Consider the following 22,571-nt stretch of genomic DNA (forward strand, 5'->3'; position numbering starts at 1 on the left):
TATTTTATAGTCCAAATAATTAATTGAGAAAACAACCATCACTCTCAAGGTCTATTGCATGATTGTGAAATTTAAGCTCAATTAAAAAGTAATGTTTTTATTCCAATGCTAGAAGGCGAAAACTTGCTGCGTGTAATACATTTTCTTTTCCTTGAAATACACAATAAGTTGTACATAGTTTGTATGCAAATGTTACTTGAGGCTAATGGGATTGCAGGAGGTCTCTCAAGCCCCGCTGTGACGTTCGCTCTCTTGTACTCCCTCAACACCTTTCCTATAGATTACCACATGTCCTTCATCCTCCTGTTTTGACCTTCCTCACATTGTTTATTCTCTGGTTCAGCTCAGAGGGACTACATGTTAACACTGCTGATTGAGCAGACACAGTATTAGCTGTGAATGAAAAGCAGTGTGCTCTGTTTCTGCTACAGACTAAAGGGAACACAGATAATGCTGCACATATTCATTTGTCCACATATTATTTATGCATGTATAGCTGCCTCGCTTTAATCACCCCAAAAATATATGCACCATTCTCCTCAAACAAGACGAATAAATGAATATACAAATACATCAGGAAATGCCTCTGATGAGGCAGGTAACTCAGTAAGTGTACCTTTTGTCCTGAGTCCAGCAGCACTGTCCTTTTGACAGAAGTAATTGTGGCCCATTTTGTTTGTTTATTTTGTTGGCTGTGTCACTTCCCTGCTGAGTAAAGTGGACACCAGCCGCTGTTTGAATTCACATTACCTAACAGTTAATTAGTAATATACTCAAGCTCGGGGTGGAATGCAAAAACGGCAGAAATCCTTGTTAGATCATCAAAATGGAGTCAGCTTTAAAAGAGATCTGGTGTCTGAGGCTATTTAAAGAGAGAGTGGGGGAAAGATGTTTTTGGCTGCCAAAAAGGCTTGTGTTTTTTCAATGTATGACCCGCAGCTGTTTTTCCCTTGTGTCCAATATGGGGATACAACTGTGGTTGGCTTAGCAATCAAGATACTCTCCAGAAAACATATGGGATTAACCCAGTTTTAGTTTGAATTTCAAAGGTTCCCAAAGAGGATAAAGCCCATGAGAATGATCAGAAATGTCACATTTCTTTGCTGTTTGGAGGGAATGCTTCTTTTTGGGGAGCAGTGACGGATGTGGCAATATAAACTTTAATCTCCATCCAGGCCTGGTACAAAAAAACGCTTACATACAGCATTCATCTCTCTTGCACACATACATACACATTAATTCACACATTAAAGGGGTCAGTATGCTTCAAACAAAGTGCTTGTCAGCCTGTTTAACACTGTTTGAAACCCGTTTTTTGTAATGTTCGGAAAGCAGCAATCTAATAAGCATGCCGTCTTCGCACTGCAAGTGTGCAAAAGTGCGAAAGGAGGCTGAAATTGAACTTCTCTCTCAAACTCTCATTTTTATTCTTCACACAGCCACTTCCATCACTCTCTGTGTGAACAAATAAGTACAAAACCATGTGCGCCAGTGAGAAAAGATTGTCCGAAATTGTGCAGCTCATTGTGTCTCACTCCCCTCTCTGTCACAGCAGGCTTTTTCTCCCACTTTCGAGTGTGACCAGTCAGAACAACCAGAAGCACTTTTGCCGTCAGATGCGGTCTGATGACATGATGTACGGACTCGTTCGTTTCGAGCATACCCTGCTTTGCTTCCCTCTCTACATTGCTTGTCAATTAACACAAACCCATTCAGTATCTGTCTTTTATTAACGAGTCTTTTATTAACAAGACGTCTGGTTGACTTTCCTTTTATAGCTCCTTTTTAATGGCACTCTAGCCACAGCCTGTGGTCTCAGTCATGCTGCTCCGTCTGTCTAACGTGGTTTTCATGCACCACTAAAACCAACAACTACCATCGGCACATGTTCAAATACCCTATTAAATATAGGAGGTCCCTTTTATGCCCTTGTTAGCTTATTACGCACTGTAGATAAATGGAGCCGTGGCCACAGTGAGAGCACAGGGCGACTGCCATCACAGACTGTTTGATGTTGCAGGAAATGCAGTCGTGGTGGTGCAGGAGTTGTTGCCGAATTTCACATTCAAAGAAAAGAAACATCAGACTTTTAAGGGCTGGAGTGCTTGAAAATGAAGACATCTCCAGCTGGGAAGAGAGTAAAAAAAAAAACTATGTCAGACGAGTTTCACAGCTCTGTGTTCTACTGAACTCTTATTGTACCCTGCATGACGCTACACATGCACATGCAGACAAACAGATGCTTTACGCACATATCTCCAGGGATCGGGAAACAGCCCGAGCCCTCAGACGTACAGTAAATAGATACGCAGCATGCTCTCTCGGTCTTCATTTGGTGATGCCAGGAGTGTGAAACCTCACACAACCTCTCGACTCCGTCTCCACAGCTCCTCTCTGGGTTTGTAACATTTATTGGGCTTCACAGGAAGCCTGCTGGGCCTGCTGCAGCACAGACATGCTCAGTAAGGCCGTGGGAGCATTAGGGACAGCCTCAGTTGTCTGTGGGAGAAAAGGGAGGAGAGCTGAGAGAGCAGGGGGAATTGTGACTGTGATTCCCACATTCTGCTTGAAGCCACTGATCTGGTGTATTATATTTCATCCTATGCTATATATACTGTACATCCCATTCTGTTTGCCTCCCCAACGAGCCGTCTTTTAAGAGCTCATCAGCATAATTGGCTTCTAACTTTGCTAATTTCACTACAGCGAGAGTTTTAAAGAGGAGTAAAGTGATATGTTAAAGAGAGGAAGTGGGAAGGAGGAGGACGCAGAGAAAGGCAGCAGACTGCAGCGCCGGTTGCTGACCCACTATATGAAGTTATAGAGGGAAAGATAGAAATACAAAAGTGGAAAGGACAATTTCATCGTGCCAGCTTTTTTTTTTTTTTTTTCTTTTTTTTTTTAAAACTCCGTTCCTGTCTGGAGTTTCTCATAAACTGTGAGAGCATCTATTATTGATGCTCTGTCTGTGGTTGTGGTCCTGTTGCAGAGGCCCTTTGGGGGACGGCGCATCTCCTCTCAGGCTTTCGTGTCTTTGTTGCTGCCATTTTTTTCCCGTCTGAAGCATTTTTAGTGTGCTTGAATTATAGAGGATATTACAGAGTAGCTTTGACCTATATCACTGACCCCTTTGTCTGCATGCCAGTTTAAAAAAAAATCTACCGTATGAGCGTCTGTGATATTTTTAGTGTGATGTTATTTGTATAAATGTAATCATTCAAGTGTTTAATCTGACCTGATGATCTTTTTCTTTTTCTTTTTTTAACAGGAAGTAGTCCAGAGGAAACTAAACAGTCAAGGGAAGCAACCAAGCCAGAGCGCTATGGGACCACTGTACCTCTGCTGCTGAAGGGCAAGGAGCGCAGACCTCTCTGCCAGCTCACGGCCGGGGTAAATACTCACAAGGCCACTTAGCAGCACTAGCTTAGTGCTAATAAGCTGGCCTCCAAGTGTGCTCCACAAGCTCAGCCAAGTACAGATGTCTGGCTTTTTGTTTGACATAACCACAGTATATGATTCCCTCCTCTGTTGCCTGTTTCCCCCGCTTGCTTGATTTTCCTCAGCAGAAAGTCCCTCAGCTCTGTTTATCCTGTTGTGGTTTCTGTCCTCGCTAGCTCTGCTCCTTTGTTTTCAGTATGTCCTCTCTTTATTTGTTGAATACATGGTCGCCCCGTAGGCGATACATACTGTGAAATTACTCCTGAAACTCAGCAATGACACAAACCTGACACTGTGAAAAAGATTCAAGAGCATGAGGCAGGCTTGTAACACCTTTCAAATTGTGTTCTTCGTTCTAGCTGAATAAGATACATGCTTGATTAGAAGGAGCACACATACTGTACATATGTGCAGTCAAATCAGTCCTCTCTGGGCTCTCTCGACTTGTGTTCTTGGCCAGGGAAAACCAATCTGTCCCACCTTCTACAGTTGGAAAAGAAAATGTTTGAAATTCGGCATCCCCCCACCACAACTTGAGGAAACTTTCCAGAAGAGGGAAATGCGTAGGTGTTGAGAAGTCCCCGAGCAATCAAACATTTTTTCCTGGTGCAGGGAAGTCGCCATCTAACATATGCTTCTCTCACAGTCAGTCAGTAAGAGAGGAGGCAGTGATGTTAATTACAAGGATTGTTTATCACCTAAAAAGCAATTTTTAGCTTTATGGAGTTAATTAAGGCTGCACGGTGGCGCAGCAGGTAGTGCGCGTGCCTCACAGCAGGAAGGTTGCAGGTTCGATTCCCGGGTCGGGCCTTTCTGTGTGAAGTTTGCATGTTCTTCCCGTGCATGCTTGGGTTCTCTCCGGGCACTCCGGCTTCCTCCCACAGACCAAAAACATGCTCATTAGGTTAATTGGTGACTCTAAATTGCCCCTAGGTGTGAGTGTGAGTGTGAATGGTTGTGTGTATGTGCCCTGTGATCGGCTGGCGATCGGTCCAGGGTGTACCCCGTCTCTCGCCCATTGACAGCCGAGATAGGCTCCGGCCCCCCCGCGACCCCGAAAGGGATAAGCGGCATAGAAAATGGATGGATGGATGGATGGAGTTAATTAAGCACCCTGTTAGATGTATGTTTAACCACCAGCTACTGCTGACACGAGGCATTTTGAGGAGGAGATACAGTGGTTTTACAGTAGGCCATCTACACACTGACCCGTCCTAAATTAAACTGACCGCTAGGGCAGCCGGTGATTGTCTTATTGCACTAAGACTTAAACCTCCCCAGATAACAGATTTATACAGTGGCTCCTTGTGCCAATACAGGGTTATCAAGCAGTCGTAAAGTATTGCAGAGTCATTACTTACATTGACATCCACTCTCCGCACACACATACTCACAGCTGCACACACGAACATGGACACTCTCAGACAGAGCCGGAGAGCGGCTGTCCTGAAGGCGTCGGTCAGCAGACCCAAGAAATGTCACAGTACACAGCGTGTCTGAAATATCAACTGATGATACATAAATCTATGTCTGTTCCTCACTCGCGGAAATGTCTTTCTGTCTCTTTTTCTTTTCTTTTTTTATGTTAATGTTGTATGAATGGTCTGATGACACCATGGGCCTCAGGCGTGAATACACTCTGCGTCTGCCCTACTGCCATGGGCACTTCCTCACTCGGATAACAACAATTTTCTGAAAGGCATCAAGTCGTCTGAGAGCTTTTTGTGGGAAATTGCCGTTCTGAGATTTGATTTAGGCTTAAATCTTTAAATGACATTTTACATTGTGAGCAAAATCTCTGACATCGCCCTTAATTTCCCGGGTTCTTGCAGCAATAAATCAGTGGCACCGAAAAAAACCCCTCAGTTTTTCTGCCAAAGAATGTTGGATGTTCCATTTGCATTGGCAGTAACTTAATGTAGCTGTAATGCAGTGTAAAGATGAACAATACACAATGTGGCTCTATAATAGGGAGCCAATTTGAAGCCAGTGCAAGAATGGCGGACCCTGCCACTAACAATGAAAACTACTATACAGACAAGTAATAACTGAATGTGAATACTTTGAATGGCTAATGCAGAAAAAAATGGTTTCATGAAAATGATGAGCTTTTAAGAGAGAGTTTGGATAGAAAACTTAAGTCGTTTTTTTTGTGAAACTAGTCCAATTTACCAACTTCTGAGTCAGGTACAGACGTGGGAAGGATGTGGATGCTTTCTCCCTCTTCCTCTAATGCTATTGTACCTTGCCACATCCTGCCTTGTACATGGGCTGCGTGTCAAAAGCAAGGCGAAGCTTCACACAGCTGCTGATCACAGGCAGGATGGGTGAGATCCGGGCACCACCTCAACGCTCCCATCGTCTTTTTGTGTTTCAGAGTTATCCTGCGTCACTCCAGCTGCTGGTACGTGCAGAAGGTGAACAGCTGATCCTGTTGCTGGAGAAAAACGAGTGAGTTTTCCTCTGATTCATTTTAATTCTCTTTACACTCACTTGGACAGAGGAAAGTTGATATTTATTGGGTTAATCACAGCCAATACATAAACCCACAGTGCCAGCTATGGCTGGCTGGAGTTATGTATGCAAGAAGGAGGAGAAGTTGTATGGGTCGGGGCTACGATATAGTGTATTCAAGGAGGGAGAAATAATATGTCCCCTAGTGATTGGACTCTTTTATAGTTCAGCCTCTCTGAAGGGCCGAGAGATGAAAGCAGATAAAGAATAAGGCAGACGAGAGCTCCGAGGACATGCTTGTCCTCCCCTCCTTTGCTTTCCTCCTTCTCTCATCACTCCACTCCCTTCCAGGCTGCGGAAAATAACACAGTGAACTGTGAAACAAGGGGTGGGGATCATTTGGAGTTCATAAATATGTAGAGACACGCACAAAGTGTTTCATATAGAGAGGAAAAATTGCAGTAAAGCCAGAAATGGAAAAGTGTAAAGGCCAGGTTACATGTCCGGGGAAATTTACAATCCCAATGATTGTATTGCTGTCTCAGGTCTTGTTTCTGCCAATGTTTCTTATTCAAAGGGAGTGGAGGCATAATATTTTACCCTGCTGCTCTGGGATACAGATATTGACACTGGAGTGATGGACTAGGTCCACAACTGGTCAGACCTCATCACTGGTAACTCTAGAACAAACACAAATCGCACCGCTGAGATTCCCTGCCTGCTTCCCCTTTTCAAACTGCAAACCCTCAGTGGGACTTTGAAAATGACAAAACAACTACTGCTCCCAAGGTTTACAGAAGAAACTACTAACATTAATAAGTGTACATCTGACACATAACAGCCAGCAACTAAACCCACACTTAGAGAGATTTAAAGAGGCTATACCAACAAACTGTCTCGTACGTGAGCAGATAAACAACTTATTAAACACCTCTCCCCCTGTCTTATTTCCCCTCGCCCATAACTCAAGGTGCCCTGCCAACACAATTCTAATAACTTGCCAACAGACTCAAATATTCCTGCAAATGTAATGTCCCCGTCCAGAAATTACACTCTCCCTAGAAACACACTGTCCTGACTGACCCTTCCATTCGCCACTCTCCATGCGACCTCCAGTGACCTCAGCATCAGCTGTGAGTCATCCGTCACCAGCCTGAGGCCCGGGAGCATGCTGCCATTCCCATCCGGCCTGTTCCCTGTCAGGCCAGATGTGTCCTCTGATATCGCTTCACCAGTTCAGCCAACTCAGAACAGGTGGTCTCTGACCTCTACGTGGGTCTGTTTTGTCGAGGCTGTAACCTTTCAGTCTGGGGCAGAAGGACGGATGAGGGCGCGTGACGGGAAAATGCTGAGGATACAGCAATGCCTTCAAATTTTTTCAAGTAACTGTCTGATATATCTGTTTTCCTATATTAAATACATGTAAACTGTGCACTTCAGGTAAATTAATGTTCATGTTGGGGTTTGAATATCAGTTTTTGTTTATCTCCAGCAAGAAAAAAGTATTATAACAGCACTTTAGAGCTGGCCTGCTGGCTCCACTTGCTGATGCACAATGCCAGTGTCTTATTTTTTCTCGCCAATCTGTCAATAAAAATTGTCTTGATTGGATATTGAGCATGAGCATCAGTATGGTATGTTCATAGGGCTACAACAAAATCATTGTATGTATAAGGAAGAATGTTTTGATTGAACCACAAACCTCTTAAACAAATCATTATGCATTTTGAACAGCCAAGCAGTGTTTTCACCCTCAAAACCTATTTTAATTCTTCATGTCATGCTCTAAAATAGCATCTAATGATTGTTTAACTCAGTGTAAACATGGCATTTCTTCAAAGAAACTCTTCAAGCAATACAGTATGGAGATTACTTAACTTTAGTGCCACTTAAGGAGAAATGTGTTGAAAACATTCAAGGTTTCGAGGTGAAAGATTGCAGAATAAAAGGGGAAAAGAACAAACATTATGTGTTGGTGTGGCGGTGGAAGTGAATAGATCTAAATGCAGAGCTTAATAAGTGTTGCCTCTTTGTGCTGAGTTATGGCAGATTTTCTGTGAAGGCTCATCCTTTTTGGCTTGAATCTGCTGAGCCTGAGCAGTTTGCTCATTTGGCAACGCTGCGCAGCACACCTGTTCCAAGGCCAGTGTGAAATGATCTCAGTCCTCACCAATATAAACACGCTACCAGATCCAATTAATAAACTGCTGTTTGTTAGCTGCTTGGCCCTGTCCCAGAAAAACTTGGCCACAGGAAGACAAGTACAGATCTACTGAGGAGAGAAACGAGTGGGGTCCACTGTGTGAATGTGTGTCTGTGTGTGTGTGTGTGTGTGTGTGTGTTGGTGGGGGGTAGATTGTTTCCATAGGTGGGTACAGATGCATACAGCACGACTAAATGTAGCTTTAGTGTGTGTCTGTGTGTGTGTTTTTGTAAATTTTTGCCTTCATTGCACGAACACCTAAGCTGGACTGGGGTTTATCTCCTGGGGTGGTGGCGGCCCCTTCTTTTTTGTCCTTGCCAGACGCTGAGATCACGCTGTCTGAATAAATGAAATATGGTATAGGCAGTGAGCGGACTGCCTCTGTATGTCACAGAATCCTAAATTATGTGTCACCTTTACAGAATCACCAAGAGAAGAGTCTTGCAAACAGTTGAAAATGTTCCTGTTTGTGAATGTGTGTGTGCCAAAAAAGTAAGTTCAGAGTAAATGTTCTTTTGCATTATTTATTAGTTTGGATTTTGGTTTTGGTACCCGAGCAGCACACTGGGACACAGCGCAGACCAGCCTCTCTGCTTGATTTCATTTGTAACATATTTAAGTGTCATTTCATATTAGCGTCTTTGTCCCACATGCCACGTCATTTAAAATGTGTTTAACATGGCTAAAAAGGAGAAAAATGTTTTCCCATTATTCTGTCATGTTTCTTATTTTTATCCTAAAAGCCACAGGTATGGCAATGCCATATAAAATGTTCAAGGCTTGACGTGTTGTACAGTGCGAGCGGAGCTGGACAGACGCGCGGACTCAAGCCAGCAGCAGCTGCTTTGAGGCATAGCATTGATCAATGGCACAGTTCTCCAGCTTCAAATGATTAATGGTGGCCGTATGGGACATTCCACATTAGTCTTGATTAAAGACTTCAATAGCACTGTCTGGGGGAGCAAGGTGAAAGGTGTGTGCGTGTGCGTGTGTGTGTGTGGTGTGTGTGTGTGTGTGTGAGAGAGAGAGAGAGAGAGAGAGATGGCCCACTTACTGAAGTTTTGTGCATTTAGCATTATAATGTTTGGTTTCTAAGACCCTTTATTGTTTGATTTATCTGATTAAAAGATAGTATATAACTTTTAATGAACAGCGGCCACTATGACAAGTGATAATTATGGGATATAAGTAAGTACTAAAACATCCTTTAGTTTAGGAGAGAAGAGCCTTAAAGTCAGAAAACTTAACCCACTGGATACCAGCTTTAGTTACTTGACACTTTTCAGTACTTGGTGCGATCCATAGACTTTGGTAACTTTGGAGCTACTGCTCAATAGAGGATACAGTAACAAAAAATCAAACTTAGCTTTTGAGAAAATAGATACATGAAGAGAAATGCTTGTTGTACATACATACATATACATGTTAGGGTATAAGTATACTGACAACAAACGATTTGAGAGAGCACAAAGACAATTTTCAGTGCTTCTCGGTCAGCAGCGCTCAGTTTTCTCCAGCGTTCTGGCAGCGCCTGAGCACTTGGGATTGCAAGAGGTTGCCTGCCAACCATTTTTGTCCAGCAAGCTGCAACAGGACACACCCATATCTGCATGTGAGGGTCATGTCTTTTTCAAAGTTAAACTCCACACATGGAAAAGAGTCATCTTTATAATATACTGTACATATACTGTGTATATGTATCGTCCATAAGGAGCGATTAGCGACCAGTTACTGTTTAGGACCACATGACTTACTTTACGCCTTATCGTTTAGCCTACAGTTTATAATTTCAGCCATGTTCTGAGGATCCAGAACTTGATCCCCTGTCGCCTAATTTATTCATAGGTATGTCAAATTTGTGCAACAAGTTTTCTGGTAATGCTGATATTCTGAATTTAGCCACAGCCCATAATGACATTCGAACCATTCGTTATTTTTAAATCCCACGTGGAGTCTGGTCAGTTCACAGTAAACACAACCACCTCATGTCAGGTTCACTAGATGTCTGAGGGCAGTATTCAGCTCAGAAGTGACTAATGAGCTTCATTCATGAGTGTTTACTGCTTTCAATATTTTTATCTGTTAAAATTGTTCATATTTTAGTCATCTGGTGTCAACGCATTGATTTTTATAATGATGCAGACACCAATTACAGCTCTTCATCTCCATCTGGTAGTTAAATTGTCCCAGCTTTTATTTTGAAAGCAGAAGGAAGGATCTAACAGGATAACGCTTCACTTCACCAGGGGATTCAGGGATTCAGCTATGATTGTTATTACGATGATTCCTGTTATGAATCCATGTCTTTGCACCCTCAAAGGTTAACATACAGACTGAGTAACAGTCTGATCTTTTTTGCTCAAATCTGGACTTCCATAACTTTAAAGCATACAAGATGTATTGTCATTTTGGGTCAACTCACTCCTTTTCAAGTATGGAGTCTTTATTAAAATACATCTTTCTTTTCAGCTTTTCTCCTTGAGACACAATGAATTGGATGTACTCGGGGTCTAAGTAGCTCTCTGTACAAGACCATGCGTTTCCCAGTGAGAACATTTCCTTTCATTCTTCTGTGGCAGGAAAGAAAAGAGGAAAAGAGTCCTCTTTGGAACACATGGCCACATCTAAACAACATCATTATGTTTTTGACAAAAAAAAAAATCCCCATGGCAACATCCTAAGTGTGTTTTCTGTGGGAAAGACGATGCGCTCTGTTTCAATAACACAGCTGACAATGCCAAGATCTTTCAGTGTGTGGCACCACAGAGGAGGTGTATCATTACCAAGTCAGGCCAGACAAAGAGAGATCCCAGGTTTCCCTTGCAGTTTAATTGGATCTGTCAAGACGTGAGATAAGTTGAACTGTATGTGGCTCTGTCTTTCAGCGTAACTGTTTGTGTGGAAAATAATTGGCTGCTAGCTTGTTTGGCTGTCAATTCTGATGCCCAGTTGGGGTTTATATGTGTAACGAGTCAGTAATGATGGGTTTCTATGTAGTCTGAATAAACCTATGCTGACCTAATGACCTACATGATGTCAGGAAATAGATGGATGCTGGATGTTGAACACTTTGGCTGTCTCCTTCCTCTTCCTCTGCTGCCTCTCACACCAACTCTTCCATCACTCCCACTTCTTCTGCTCCCACACGCCTGTGATAAAGTTGTTGTGATGCTCTCTTCCTGTCTCGTCTTGCTGTTTCTCTGTCTATATCCAGGTTTTTCTACCCCAACCCCCAATTTCTCTTGCTGTCTCTTCCTATCCTTCCTCCCACGCTCTCCACATGCATGCTCGTGTTTTCAGTGAGCAGCTCTTCTGTCACCATGCAGCCTGAGACCCTGTCAAAGCCACCAGTGGGGAACATTGGACCTTAGGCTGCTGTTTGGTGCCAACACATGTGTACTTGGACTTTGGTGCCAAGTCTCTGTGTGACTTTACTTTGGATGCCAAGGCATTTTGTTCTGCCTGTCACAATCAATTCACGCATTATTAGAAGGTTAAACACTAGTCACCTACAAGCAAGGGGTTTCTATTTGCCTCTCTGTGTATGCCTATTATTCTCTGGTTTCCTGTTATGATACAGTGCAGCAGAGAAAACTGATGTCGAGGGGACACTGAATGCTGTGCAATAAGATCATGCAAGTTAAGCTTACTTACGTTCTTGTACATGATAAACCAATGTGATATAACAGGTTAATCAGCTTTAACAATGCTGGTAGTAGTAGGTGGATTTTGTGACCTTTAGACAGTGCTAGGCTAAGATAGCCGGCTTAAGACGGCTTAAGGGGCACAGGGGGATGACCCCTGGTGCCAGCATACTCAGAGCCCTCCATCAAAAAAGAAAAATGCCGGCCCATCCGTTAAATGAGTCGATCATGGCCCAACTTTTTGCTGCACTGCAATACAACATCGCAGGCGACGCAGTGCATTGGCTGATCAAACACATTCCTGGTAGATTACTTTGTTACATGAATGGCAAATTTCCACTACCTGCCCTGGCCATTGTCGCGACAAGATAACATGATTGAAGCTGTAATTGCTTCCCACTGTTAGAAAATTGGTCTTTTCAGCGTCTGATAAGGCTTTAAAGTCATTGATCTATCACTCAAATTGTCCTCCATGGATTATATTTCATTGTCTCGCTGGTACCCAAAATCCCCACCAACGTAATACGAGACTTTCATACAGATTAACCGCAGTGGTTCAAGTCCTTTACCTGCTGCGGGCTTTTTGTCAGGTTGAGAAACAAAATACTTTGGCAGTCAGCTCTACTCCTACTCAGAGACAAGTATGCAGAGGCAACTATGCCAAAACACACATCTTGTCTTTAAAGACGAGATCTGGCGCGTATGGTTATAGTTTGAGCTCTTACACATCCTGTCTGTTTGAGTATTGATCTGATTCAGAATTTCACCTCTTTTTTCCCCTTGATGACATTGTGGTTCTAGTTTTTGTTAAGCTTGGAGCACATAGTAATCACATTTTGCTTCCTGCCATCTTTAATTAGTTGGCTAAAGAGTTTGTGGATAATGCAGAGCGCCCTTGGGGAAAGTTGAGTGGTCTTGAAGGACAATAAGAAAGGAGAGAGAGCAGACTTAGGTGTTGCTTGGCGAAAAGATTAGTGGTAGTTTTTTGACCGTGTGGATCAGATCCAAGCATCAGCGCCAAGCTAGCTTAAAGTCTCTCATAGTCTTTCCCTCTCTTCAAGTCTCTCCCTATCTTAGATTCGTTTTCTTTCTTTGCCTCCCTCATTCCCGAAAAGTGTGATTAATTTTCCAGACCCCAGAGATCTCTGGGGAAGATCTGTATGAAGCCAGCTTTTTTGTTTTTTTAGACCAAGCGATAGTTTAAGGTGATTTGGCTGTAAAGAAAATCACATACTTCTGACCTATAATGAAGTGCCTGTATGACGTTATTCACATATTTATGTGATTACGGAGCTGGAATCAGCTTGTTTATTAGAATGTCTGTTACGATAAAACTGCCTAAAACTGTAGTTGGAGTGCAGCACTTAAAGTCAAGTTCCAGTTATTGCCCTGATTTGCGTTCGATGAAACAGTGAAACGCATTTCTGTGCTAATGCAGTAGTCAGCATGTGGCATTATCTATTTGTTCACTGCTACAGACCTATTTTTAGGTGCCTGCAGTAGTAGAGAAGATGGTGAGGGTGTTGCCACATCACTTAGCCAGTATAGTCAGGTTGTGTTTTGTGCTTCTCTCCCTCTCTTTCCCTCTCACTCTCTCTGTATATGTTCATATCTCATTCATGCGAGGGAACATTGAGTGGAACATCTCCCAATTTTAGCTTTTAACCTTACATGTACCGTACAGAGAGTGGGTCACCTGTCAAGGGTGCTGGCTAGCGGAACAATTAGCATCCTGTGAGCATAAGCGATTTTCTGTTTAGTTTCTGAGCACTTAACAAAGAATAATAGCATCCAAGTGAAAGCACAGAGATGATGCATTTATGATGCATTACCCTTGTTCGCAAACTCCTTAAAAAAAATTGCTGCAACTCTTTTTTGTTTTAAATTGGACTCTGTTATACCTTGGTGTCAGTGCAGTGAACTATTGCCATGGTGTAGGTGAGTAGAAAAAAATGATTATCTGCATTGGAGTATTTGATATGTTGGGGTGGGGCTACAAATGTTGATGGTGCATAATATCCATATTTATCACAGGCATCATTTATCTGCATCAGCAGGAAACACGTCCTGGAGAGCGTGGTACATGAGTAATTACATTACATAAATACATTTCTCAGGATAATAAAATGCATGCATGAACTTTACATTATAATCCACTTGCACCATGCATTTATCAATGACAGGATGCAGCCATTAGTGGACAATCCCGTGTTACACAAAACCTCCCAGAAGCCTTCGCCATAAAAGCTTGATATCAGAGCTTTAATGACAAGTCCTTTTCAAAGTGGAAATTGCTTTGTGTGTGATTCACATCCTCCTGTATATCTCAGCATGGTACAAAATGGGTCATTTGCAGTGGGCCCATGAGAAATAAGGACTGTTCTGCCTGAGACTGCACAGCTCAGCAGCTGTTACAATCTCTTACTGGTGTTTATTGGATGTGGTTGATGCCAGCAATATAGCTCACTGTGCTATCAGACTGTACAGGTGATGCAAGATATAGATTATAGGGATTATTGAGATTGCCCCTGAACTAATGCCACTTTTAGATCAGGGTTATTATGTATGTACCAGATCCATTCAGATAACAGTCTGCCTCTCTAAAATTACATACAGATTTCAGCTGAACATAATAAACACATACTGCATCACCATGCATGTATAACTTACTGTATGCCCGGCAGGACACATACTGTAGGTTCAGCACCATATGACAAACAGCTTTATCAGCGATTGGAGATTGGAAGGCTTGCATTCATCAGTTTGAAAGGTCAGGAGTGTTTACATGCAGCACACATGCACGACGCACACACACAGGATAGCTCTATACACACATGCACATGGGAGGAAGTGTGTGTTCACAATAAATCCAGATGTGCCTTGGAAAACAAGGTGGAGAGGAAGTGCATCATTTCACATCACTGACCACTGACAGAGGGGAAGTTTTTGCTGTACTGCTTCCATGTTGAACTTGACAACACAGGGTCAGCAGCACAATGAATCCACAGGCTGTGTGTATAAACACAGGCCAGTGGGGATTTTTTTTTTTTTTTTTTTAAATGGACAGAAATACAGGAACATACTGTTGCTGATTTGTTGGAGAAACAAAACTGCGGAGAAGCAGATAAATGTATACTGAAAGTGATAAATATGTTATCGCTAATCCAGAAGAAAACTGTACATGTATAGTTTGTCTTTATAATTGTGGAATGTGCTTTATATGCTTACAGCAAACTTTGAAATAAACATGAGCAGGCAAATGTTCAGATAGCTGTAAACAAACATGTAAACCATTTTACTTGGAGGTAGAACTGAAAGTAAGCACAGCTGAAATGCAATAATCCCTAATTGGACTGGAAAACAATGAAAGCAAACCAGGGCAAGTACAGGAGGTCAAAGCTGAGGCAGAATTCAGTCTGTAAACTATGATGCACTTCGACTTTATTTTTTCCTTGTCTCCTTTTATTTGATCTTGGGTCTGCATGTGTTTCTTGCTTGTCTGACAATATTCCTGCTTTCCCAGATCGCTGTAATTAATTTGGCGAGTACAAGGTTATTATCACCAGTAAGAATGATGGCCGAACCCACGAAAATAAGAGTCAAGTTGCAATAAAACAGAATTATCCTTCAAGGTTTCCTCACATTTTCAAGACGTAGCGCATACTGCCTGAGCTTGAACCTTGAAGATTTTTTGCCTTCAGATAGCTGAAATTGTTGAAATTACTAATTATGCACTCCATATATAAAAATATTCTTACTGGAATAATACAGCACCTTTAACAAGACATCATGCTTCGCTGTGAACATTCATCACTTCACCCTGGTCCGCAGGCAGCTTCGGGCTTTTCAGGTTGGGATGCAAAAACATTGTAAGCTTATGCCAGAGATGCAGTTCAAATTTGAGGCTTTTTTCCCTTCAGCGATGAAGCGATGACAGCGTCAAACAGTTGCAGCTGACGTCTGAGGTGCTCCAAACACACAACAGTCAGGCGAACGGTTGCGGTTTTGGATGCCTCCAAGGCCTCGGTCTTGTCCAAATGCAACAAAGTGTCTCAGAGTCTCTTTGCTGAGGTTTCTCAGGCAGTTTTCTTCTCTTCGCTCCTCCAGAAGAGCACAGATGTCCTCACACTGGCTGCTAATTGAGTCCAGCATTTTGTTTTGTTTTTTTCAGACAATTCCGGAGGGTGATCTACTTAAAACAAGTCACAAGTGACTTAGCAGAGTCAATAAGAGCAGACACTTCTTCACCAAAGACATGATCTTCAACAGGTTTTCCAAGTGTGGTTTGCAGCACTGTGGTGACAACATGTGCTACACAACTAAGCCAAGTAACAATGCAAATTTTGTTTGCACCTCTGTCAGTCACATAATCCAGTTTGGAGAACTCATCAAGATTGTATTTACGTAGTGCTTGCATGATGGCTGGTCTGAGGTTATCTGCCGTTTCTTGTAATAGTCACACCGCATTTCTTCCAAACGTCTGACTTGGCCTTCAAAGATGTATTGTTCACAAATTAGTGCTCACCACTGGCTTTTTTTGCCTTTGTGTCATCCATTTTGATGCACTAGTGAGCAGCTAGCCTACATTGTTGTTGGACCAGTAATTGATGTAATTTTTCTGTTGGGGTGCCCAAATTTATGCACCCGCTTACTTTTGTTTAAGTAATAATTGCACACTTTCTGTAAATCCTATAAACTTAGTTTCACTTCTCAAATATGACTGTGTTTGTCTGCTATATGATATATTTAACTGAAATTGCTGATTTGAACAACCAATGATTTATAAAGGAAAATCTTGAAAATGATCAGGGGTGCCCAAACTTTTTCATACCATTGTGTATATATATTCGTTCTCACCCGCTGCATGCCCGCATGTGCTTTATTTTTACACATTTCTGTCCCCATGAATTTATACAAATGTATTTTTTACGTGTCACGCAGCGTTTTGCAGACTACCTGGCAGGTGCCCGTGGGTATCTGACTCGATACAGAAAGAAGTCTGACTCACTGCGTCAGCATCAGTGACAGATTGCACACCCTGATCCTCATGTTAAAATGATACATCACAGCCAAGTGGAAGTTTCCATCTCCACCATGTTTGCAAGGTAATGGGGTGGAGAAAGACAGATTGTATGCTATTATCTTATTGGAGAATCAGCGCAGGATCCGTGAAAGTGTAAAGAGAGGGTTTAATGGCATGAGACATTTTTTAAGAGGAGGGGAAGAAATGCTCCATGGGGTCTAGGACTGGAAAGCTGATGGTCTGGGATGTGTGCAGTCAGTGAAGCGACGACATGTTATATTAAAACAGTTGTCTTATGCAGCACAAGTGCTCCTTACAGCTTGAAGTTTGAAGTCTGTGTGTCAACTTTTAGGATTTGAAAAAGGAAAAAAAAATCTGTGGATGACATGGCTGAGAGCAGGAGATGATTCATATTGATATGCGCCAGTTACTTCATGCTTTTTTGCAGCAAGAATAAAATGACGGAGTAAGACAAAAATAAAAGGCAAGGGAAGAAAAACGGAAGACAAAAAACATCTTTAATATTTCTTCTGCTCAGCTCTTAATTGCGTATTTCCCCTGAAGACAAAAAAGTATGGCTGAACAATGAGGCTGCCCAGGGGAGCAACCATAGATTAATTGGACAGATAGGAACCCTCTGACATTAACATTTATGCATTTGTTTACTCTTTTTCAATGAATAATAATAGGCCACCTCCCTTGAAGATCCCTAGTCACTCATTAGTTCCGGTGTGTAGCTTGTTATGGATGGGAATATTGAAGCAGCAAAAGCAAAAAACAGTTCATCTCAGTACCGGGCAAGCATACGAAAACTATTTCCAGAGGTTGTTTAGAATACTCTTTCCTCACAAACTTTTAATGAAGATTTGATGCTGCTGCACACACTTGTTATCCATATATCAGCTTCAGTATGCAGAGGTACAATAGCAGAGGTAAAAAAGGCTTTTTTGTCATCCGTTTTGAGGATATTGTTCAATTTACAGTATGATATGTTTTCAGTATTCTGTTTGTAGAGATTAAGCGTAGATGATGCAGACATGATGTGCTAGGTTTTTTTTATTCGCTTAACATCAACTTGAAAGGGGCTAAATGAAAACACTGATGTTACAGCTTTTTCTCATATCACTCCAGTATTTGAATGATAATGCTCACTTGCCATGTATTTCAGGTTCAACTCATACTGGCACTGTTAGCTGGCTGACAAATGAAATTATTGTTAATGTAATTATTTTCTAAGAAACAAAAGCAGATGACCCACATAAACTGCAGACGATCTTTCAATGCTCAAAGTATTTTGTCCAAAAAGAAGTAATGATGTAATATGGAGGATGTGTATTCAGTGATACAGCAACAATGCAGGCTCATCCAATCTCCTGCTGGACAATCACATTAAATCTTGGTGACTTCCCCCTCTCACAAGATACATAATGTAATATTATTAAAAAAATAAAAAAATAAACATCTATACAGAATAAGGAAGTTAAATAAAAGCCAGGAGGAGGTTAAGAGTGGACTTGAACTCTTCCTTAGTGATTAGTGATCAAGATCAGCGAGTGCAAGGTTCTCCTTTAACTGCTTGCATTTGTCATCACAGTAGATTGATCAAATATGTATTCATCACCCTATCAAGAGCATATTTTCTCTGGTTCACTGCGTGTTCGTCATGGTGATGTTGCCTGTGGGCACACCGTCATCATCTGGTGCCCAGAAATATTCTGAGCTGCTTTGTTAGAGTAATAAAGAATTCAAACACTCCTTTAGCGACACATTTTACATTCACAATGCTCTAATGTTTCACTGCAAAAGCTTGGAGCATTAATTACAACAAACAGCCTCAGTGGTGCAATAAGTGGGGAGGACACAAATGCCGGCGGCTAATTTTGGACTAGATGGACAGGTTGAGCCTGCGTTATAGCAGCTGGCCGTACCCAAAGAGAAGTTAGGCAGTTGGCCTGGCTTCATGTGCGGGGTTCATTCTTACTGTACTGTAGATGAGAGCATTTTCCCTCCCGCTGATTCAACAAACTATTCCCTTTAAAGGGCGCAGAGGGAATATGACATCATGCTCTTTGTACAGTTATGAGGAAAAATATGTTTAGTGTGGGAATCGTTTTATGGTGTTAAATATTCCAGACTTGTAGGCCAGCAGCTATGAAACAGTTCATTCTCTAACAGCTCTGCAGTACCTCACTGCTGTTAGCTGCGGTGATTGCTTTATTTCTCAACAGAGGGAAATAATCACATAGATACAGCTTCAGCACAAATTGCAGTGTTTGACACCTTCATTACAAGCATCAAAGGGCTTGGAGCTTGACACCAACACGTTTTAAATCCTTGTTCTGCAGCCTGGCATTTTTTCCAATATTCTGTTATCAGTTCTGAAGACTTTTTAAGACTCTGCGGAGGTAAAAAGCAGCGCCAGTAAAAAGAGATGGGTGGCAAAATAAGAAATATCTCGAAGCATAAAAGATAAGGTTACCATAGACGTGCTATGAAAGAAAATAAAACTCTTTGGAGATGTAAAGAAGATATGTCAGAGGGACAAGGCTTACCCAGAGGACAGAAACCGACTCTGGTGACCTGAGTTCTTGCGATTCTCACATGCTAGAAAAATGTCTGACAATTGATGCGCAAGCCCACACTATACAGCATTTATCCTACATTTACAGTTAGATTTATCTTAAGGACTGTATCTTATACAGTCACACAGGCACCATTCGCTTTGTGCTGTGAAGTGATCGGGAGAGGGGTGCAATCCAATATGGGTACCTGCAATACATCAGCATCATCAAAATGTCTCCTCTTAGAGAGATTCTGTTTATTTCTAACAGTCACTGACCATCAGAAGCCCCGAGGAGGAAAATCATGCGATCTCACTGTCACTTGCGATCATGTCCTCTTATTACTTTTTGTCAACACTCATATATTATGTTTCATGGGGCCTATAATCTTCATTGGTGACAAGTCAAGCAGTCCTGAAGGAGATCATATGATCAGTCATGTTGCTCCAACAGGAAAATGCGTTTATATTTTCCCATGAATGCCTGTGATTTTGGTCATTTTAGAGTGTGTGAGAGCGGGACAGCTTCCCCTAACTGCATCACTATTCTATGATTCATCATTCACAACTGCTCTGTAGTGCAAAGAGGCTTGTTTCTCCCTCGGCGGTTTGTTTTACTGATGTGATGATTTCACTCGCCGTGGGCACCACATCACACACAGAGTTTTGAAGCCTGAGGCGAGGGGCACAGACAGAGAGCGTTGTTGGAGTGAGTGTACCCTCTTGGTGATTGAATGGCAAAAGGCAGGTTTTCATTTGGATCTCAACTGAACGTCAACTATAAAGCAAGTTGTAACGCTCTTACTCGTCACTGTTGCCTGTAAGCTGTGGGCCGACCACTTGAAGACTGAGTCACTGGTAGATTTGTTTCTGCAAGGCCATTTTGGGTCTTTAATCTCTAAAAACTCTCTTTTCCCTATGATGGGAATCTTATTTGGGGAAAGTGTCCTCATCTTGGCTTTCGTGAACTCACTGTGGAATGATGTAGAAGTGAACAAGCTGCTCCTCTCTGACTTCTACTTAAGCCAAAAGGGATCTTGGCTTATTAAGGAGCCATCTTTGCTTTGGTCAGTCAATATTTAAACAGGCTCGGTCCATCAGCCTGCTTGTTTGATATTGGTCTGCTGCATGCTAAAGTGTTTGTATTGGAAAATTTTAGCCTGCTCTCTCATCCATGTGACTTTTTGCCACCCTAGCAGTGAGAATGCGACAGTCAGACGGCCGACCACTTTGATCAAGACAGAAGAGTCTTGACAAGTGTGCAGACATTCATTGTCCCAAGATGATATATCCCATTGACTTTGGGGATCCACTGACTGTTCCTATCGCACCACCGTGACATTTAAAAAATTATTGGATGGATTGCCATGAAATTCGGTCCTCAAAGAAGAATCCTCATGACTTTGGTGATCCCCTGATATCGTATGCAGTGCCACCAGCAGATTTTCAGTTTCTCAGTTTCCCAGTGAAATATTTCCACATCTGCTTGATTGATTGGCTAAAAAACTGGCGCCTGCATTGTTCCCAGAGGATAAATTTGCCTGTCTTTGGTGCTCCCCTGGTTCAGTACGAAGTGTCTCTGGAATTATTGCATGGAGTGCATGAAATGTAGTACGCACATTCGTGTTCCTCAAAGGATGAACTGTAATAACGTTGGTGTCTCTAGGGCCATAATCAGGTCCAGTTTCTCTTAAACCCTAATGACATTCCTGTCAGCCTCAACTGAACCTTGTACCTAGTGCTAAATAGCAATTGTTGACATGTTAAATTAATATGTGAACATGGTAAGCATTGCTAAACAGCTAGCATATAACTATTGGCATTTTGAGCTTGTTGGCAGTTAACCTAAGTAATGTCTCACGAGCTGCTAGTGTGGCTTGACGCCTTCAATTTCGTGGAGAAAACTGACACCAATACGAAGAGATTCATTTCATGCTTTCACAGCCTACAGTTATGTGGTTTGTACCAAGAGAAGCACAAATGTACATAAGTAATCTTTTACAGAGCCAGAGAAGCAGAGTGAAGGAAGGCACTCCTCTAATTCTGCAGTTCATGGGATTTTTCTGTTTTGCTCCCTCCACTCCTCCCACCCTCGTCTCTGTCTCTCCCTGGTTTTCTCTGGCTTTGCTGGCTTTGTACACTCCGGTGCACCCGCTACAGCCAAGCCTAAGCTGAAGGGACATTGAGCTGTATGTAAATCAATTTGGAACGCGTCCGTATGTGGAAATAGAATTAGACTTGTCAACCACACCTCTTTAGTTCCTCCTCTCCTCTTCATCTCTCTGTCCTTCTGTAGAATGCTCTTTTTCAAGTTAGGCATACAGAACCATAAGTAGCAGCTATAGGAAGGCTTAGGGTTAGGCTCGTGGGGTAGAGGGGATTAAAAGAAATCACTGGTTAGCAGTCTTCAAAGGAAGCAGAGAGTCTGCAAGAAGAGCCACATTTTTCTCAAATGGTTTCACGCTCAAGGGGCTTTGTGTAATGGTAAATTATTACATGAGGCATGGAGTCACATATATGTAAATGAGACTCAGTGCTTTAAATTTGCACAGAACATTGTACTCTGTGGATGCCTGAGAAAAGGATGATATTAAAAACACTGATTCATGTAAACAACGTGTGACACATCCAGTTTGGGCTTCATCAATTATGCCGTTGTTGCGAGCCTGTGTCTGCTGGGTTTGATTTGTTTTTTTCTTTTTTTCAAACAGAACTCACCAAAATGCGCTTGGTTCAACAACAGTTCTATCTGCCGTGATTTCAGATATGAGAGAAAGTCATATTTTTTCATGCAGCAGATAAAGGAAGCTGGGGCTTTTGTAAGGTCCACTGTAATGAGTTTTTCTGCTTGTCCTCGTCTGTTTGGTCCCTGCATTGTGCTCATCGTATCTCTGACGCTCATTCATTCATAGATTGTTGTGTAGGATATGTGTCAGCGTCCACCTACGTCAAGGGATGGAAAGGGAACAGGAACATATATGTCATCATGTATGAGGCATCAGGGATCAGGGAGGTTAAAAGGATGACACCGAATCACAAAGATCCACTTGAGCACTTTGTGAACCAAACTCCTGATTATCAAACAGTACAATACCGAACAGTCGTAGGGAGGGCAACACACTTGGCTCTAAGTATGGAAAGCTAAATATCAGTAATTCATGCCAAAAATGAATTTTCTGAGAAATTAAATTAATTGTGAAGAGCGCTTTGTCAGATGCTGAAGAAAAGAGATGGGAGATTAGACAAATA

General features: G+C 42.1%; 1 protein-coding gene across 2 annotated transcripts in view; it reads left to right on the forward strand.

The window, feature by feature from the left end:
- adam12b (ADAM metallopeptidase domain 12b) overlaps positions 1-22,571 on the forward strand; it is a 75,833-nt gene that overhangs the window by 10,031 nt on the left and 43,231 nt on the right. For both annotated transcript variants that reach the window (XM_070977979.1, XM_070977980.1), the window contains exons 2-3: positions 3,269-3,390; positions 5,816-5,889. In XM_070977979.1, the coding sequence (XP_070834080.1) occupies positions 3,269-3,390; positions 5,816-5,889 (196 nt within the window). The remainder of the gene's footprint in view (positions 1-3,268; positions 3,391-5,815; positions 5,890-22,571) is intronic.

This window comes from Chaetodon trifascialis, chromosome 13, assembly GCF_039877785.1.
Source record: "Chaetodon trifascialis isolate fChaTrf1 chromosome 13, fChaTrf1.hap1, whole genome shotgun sequence".
Lineage (NCBI taxonomy): Eukaryota > Metazoa > Chordata > Actinopteri > Chaetodontiformes > Chaetodontidae > Chaetodon > Chaetodon trifascialis.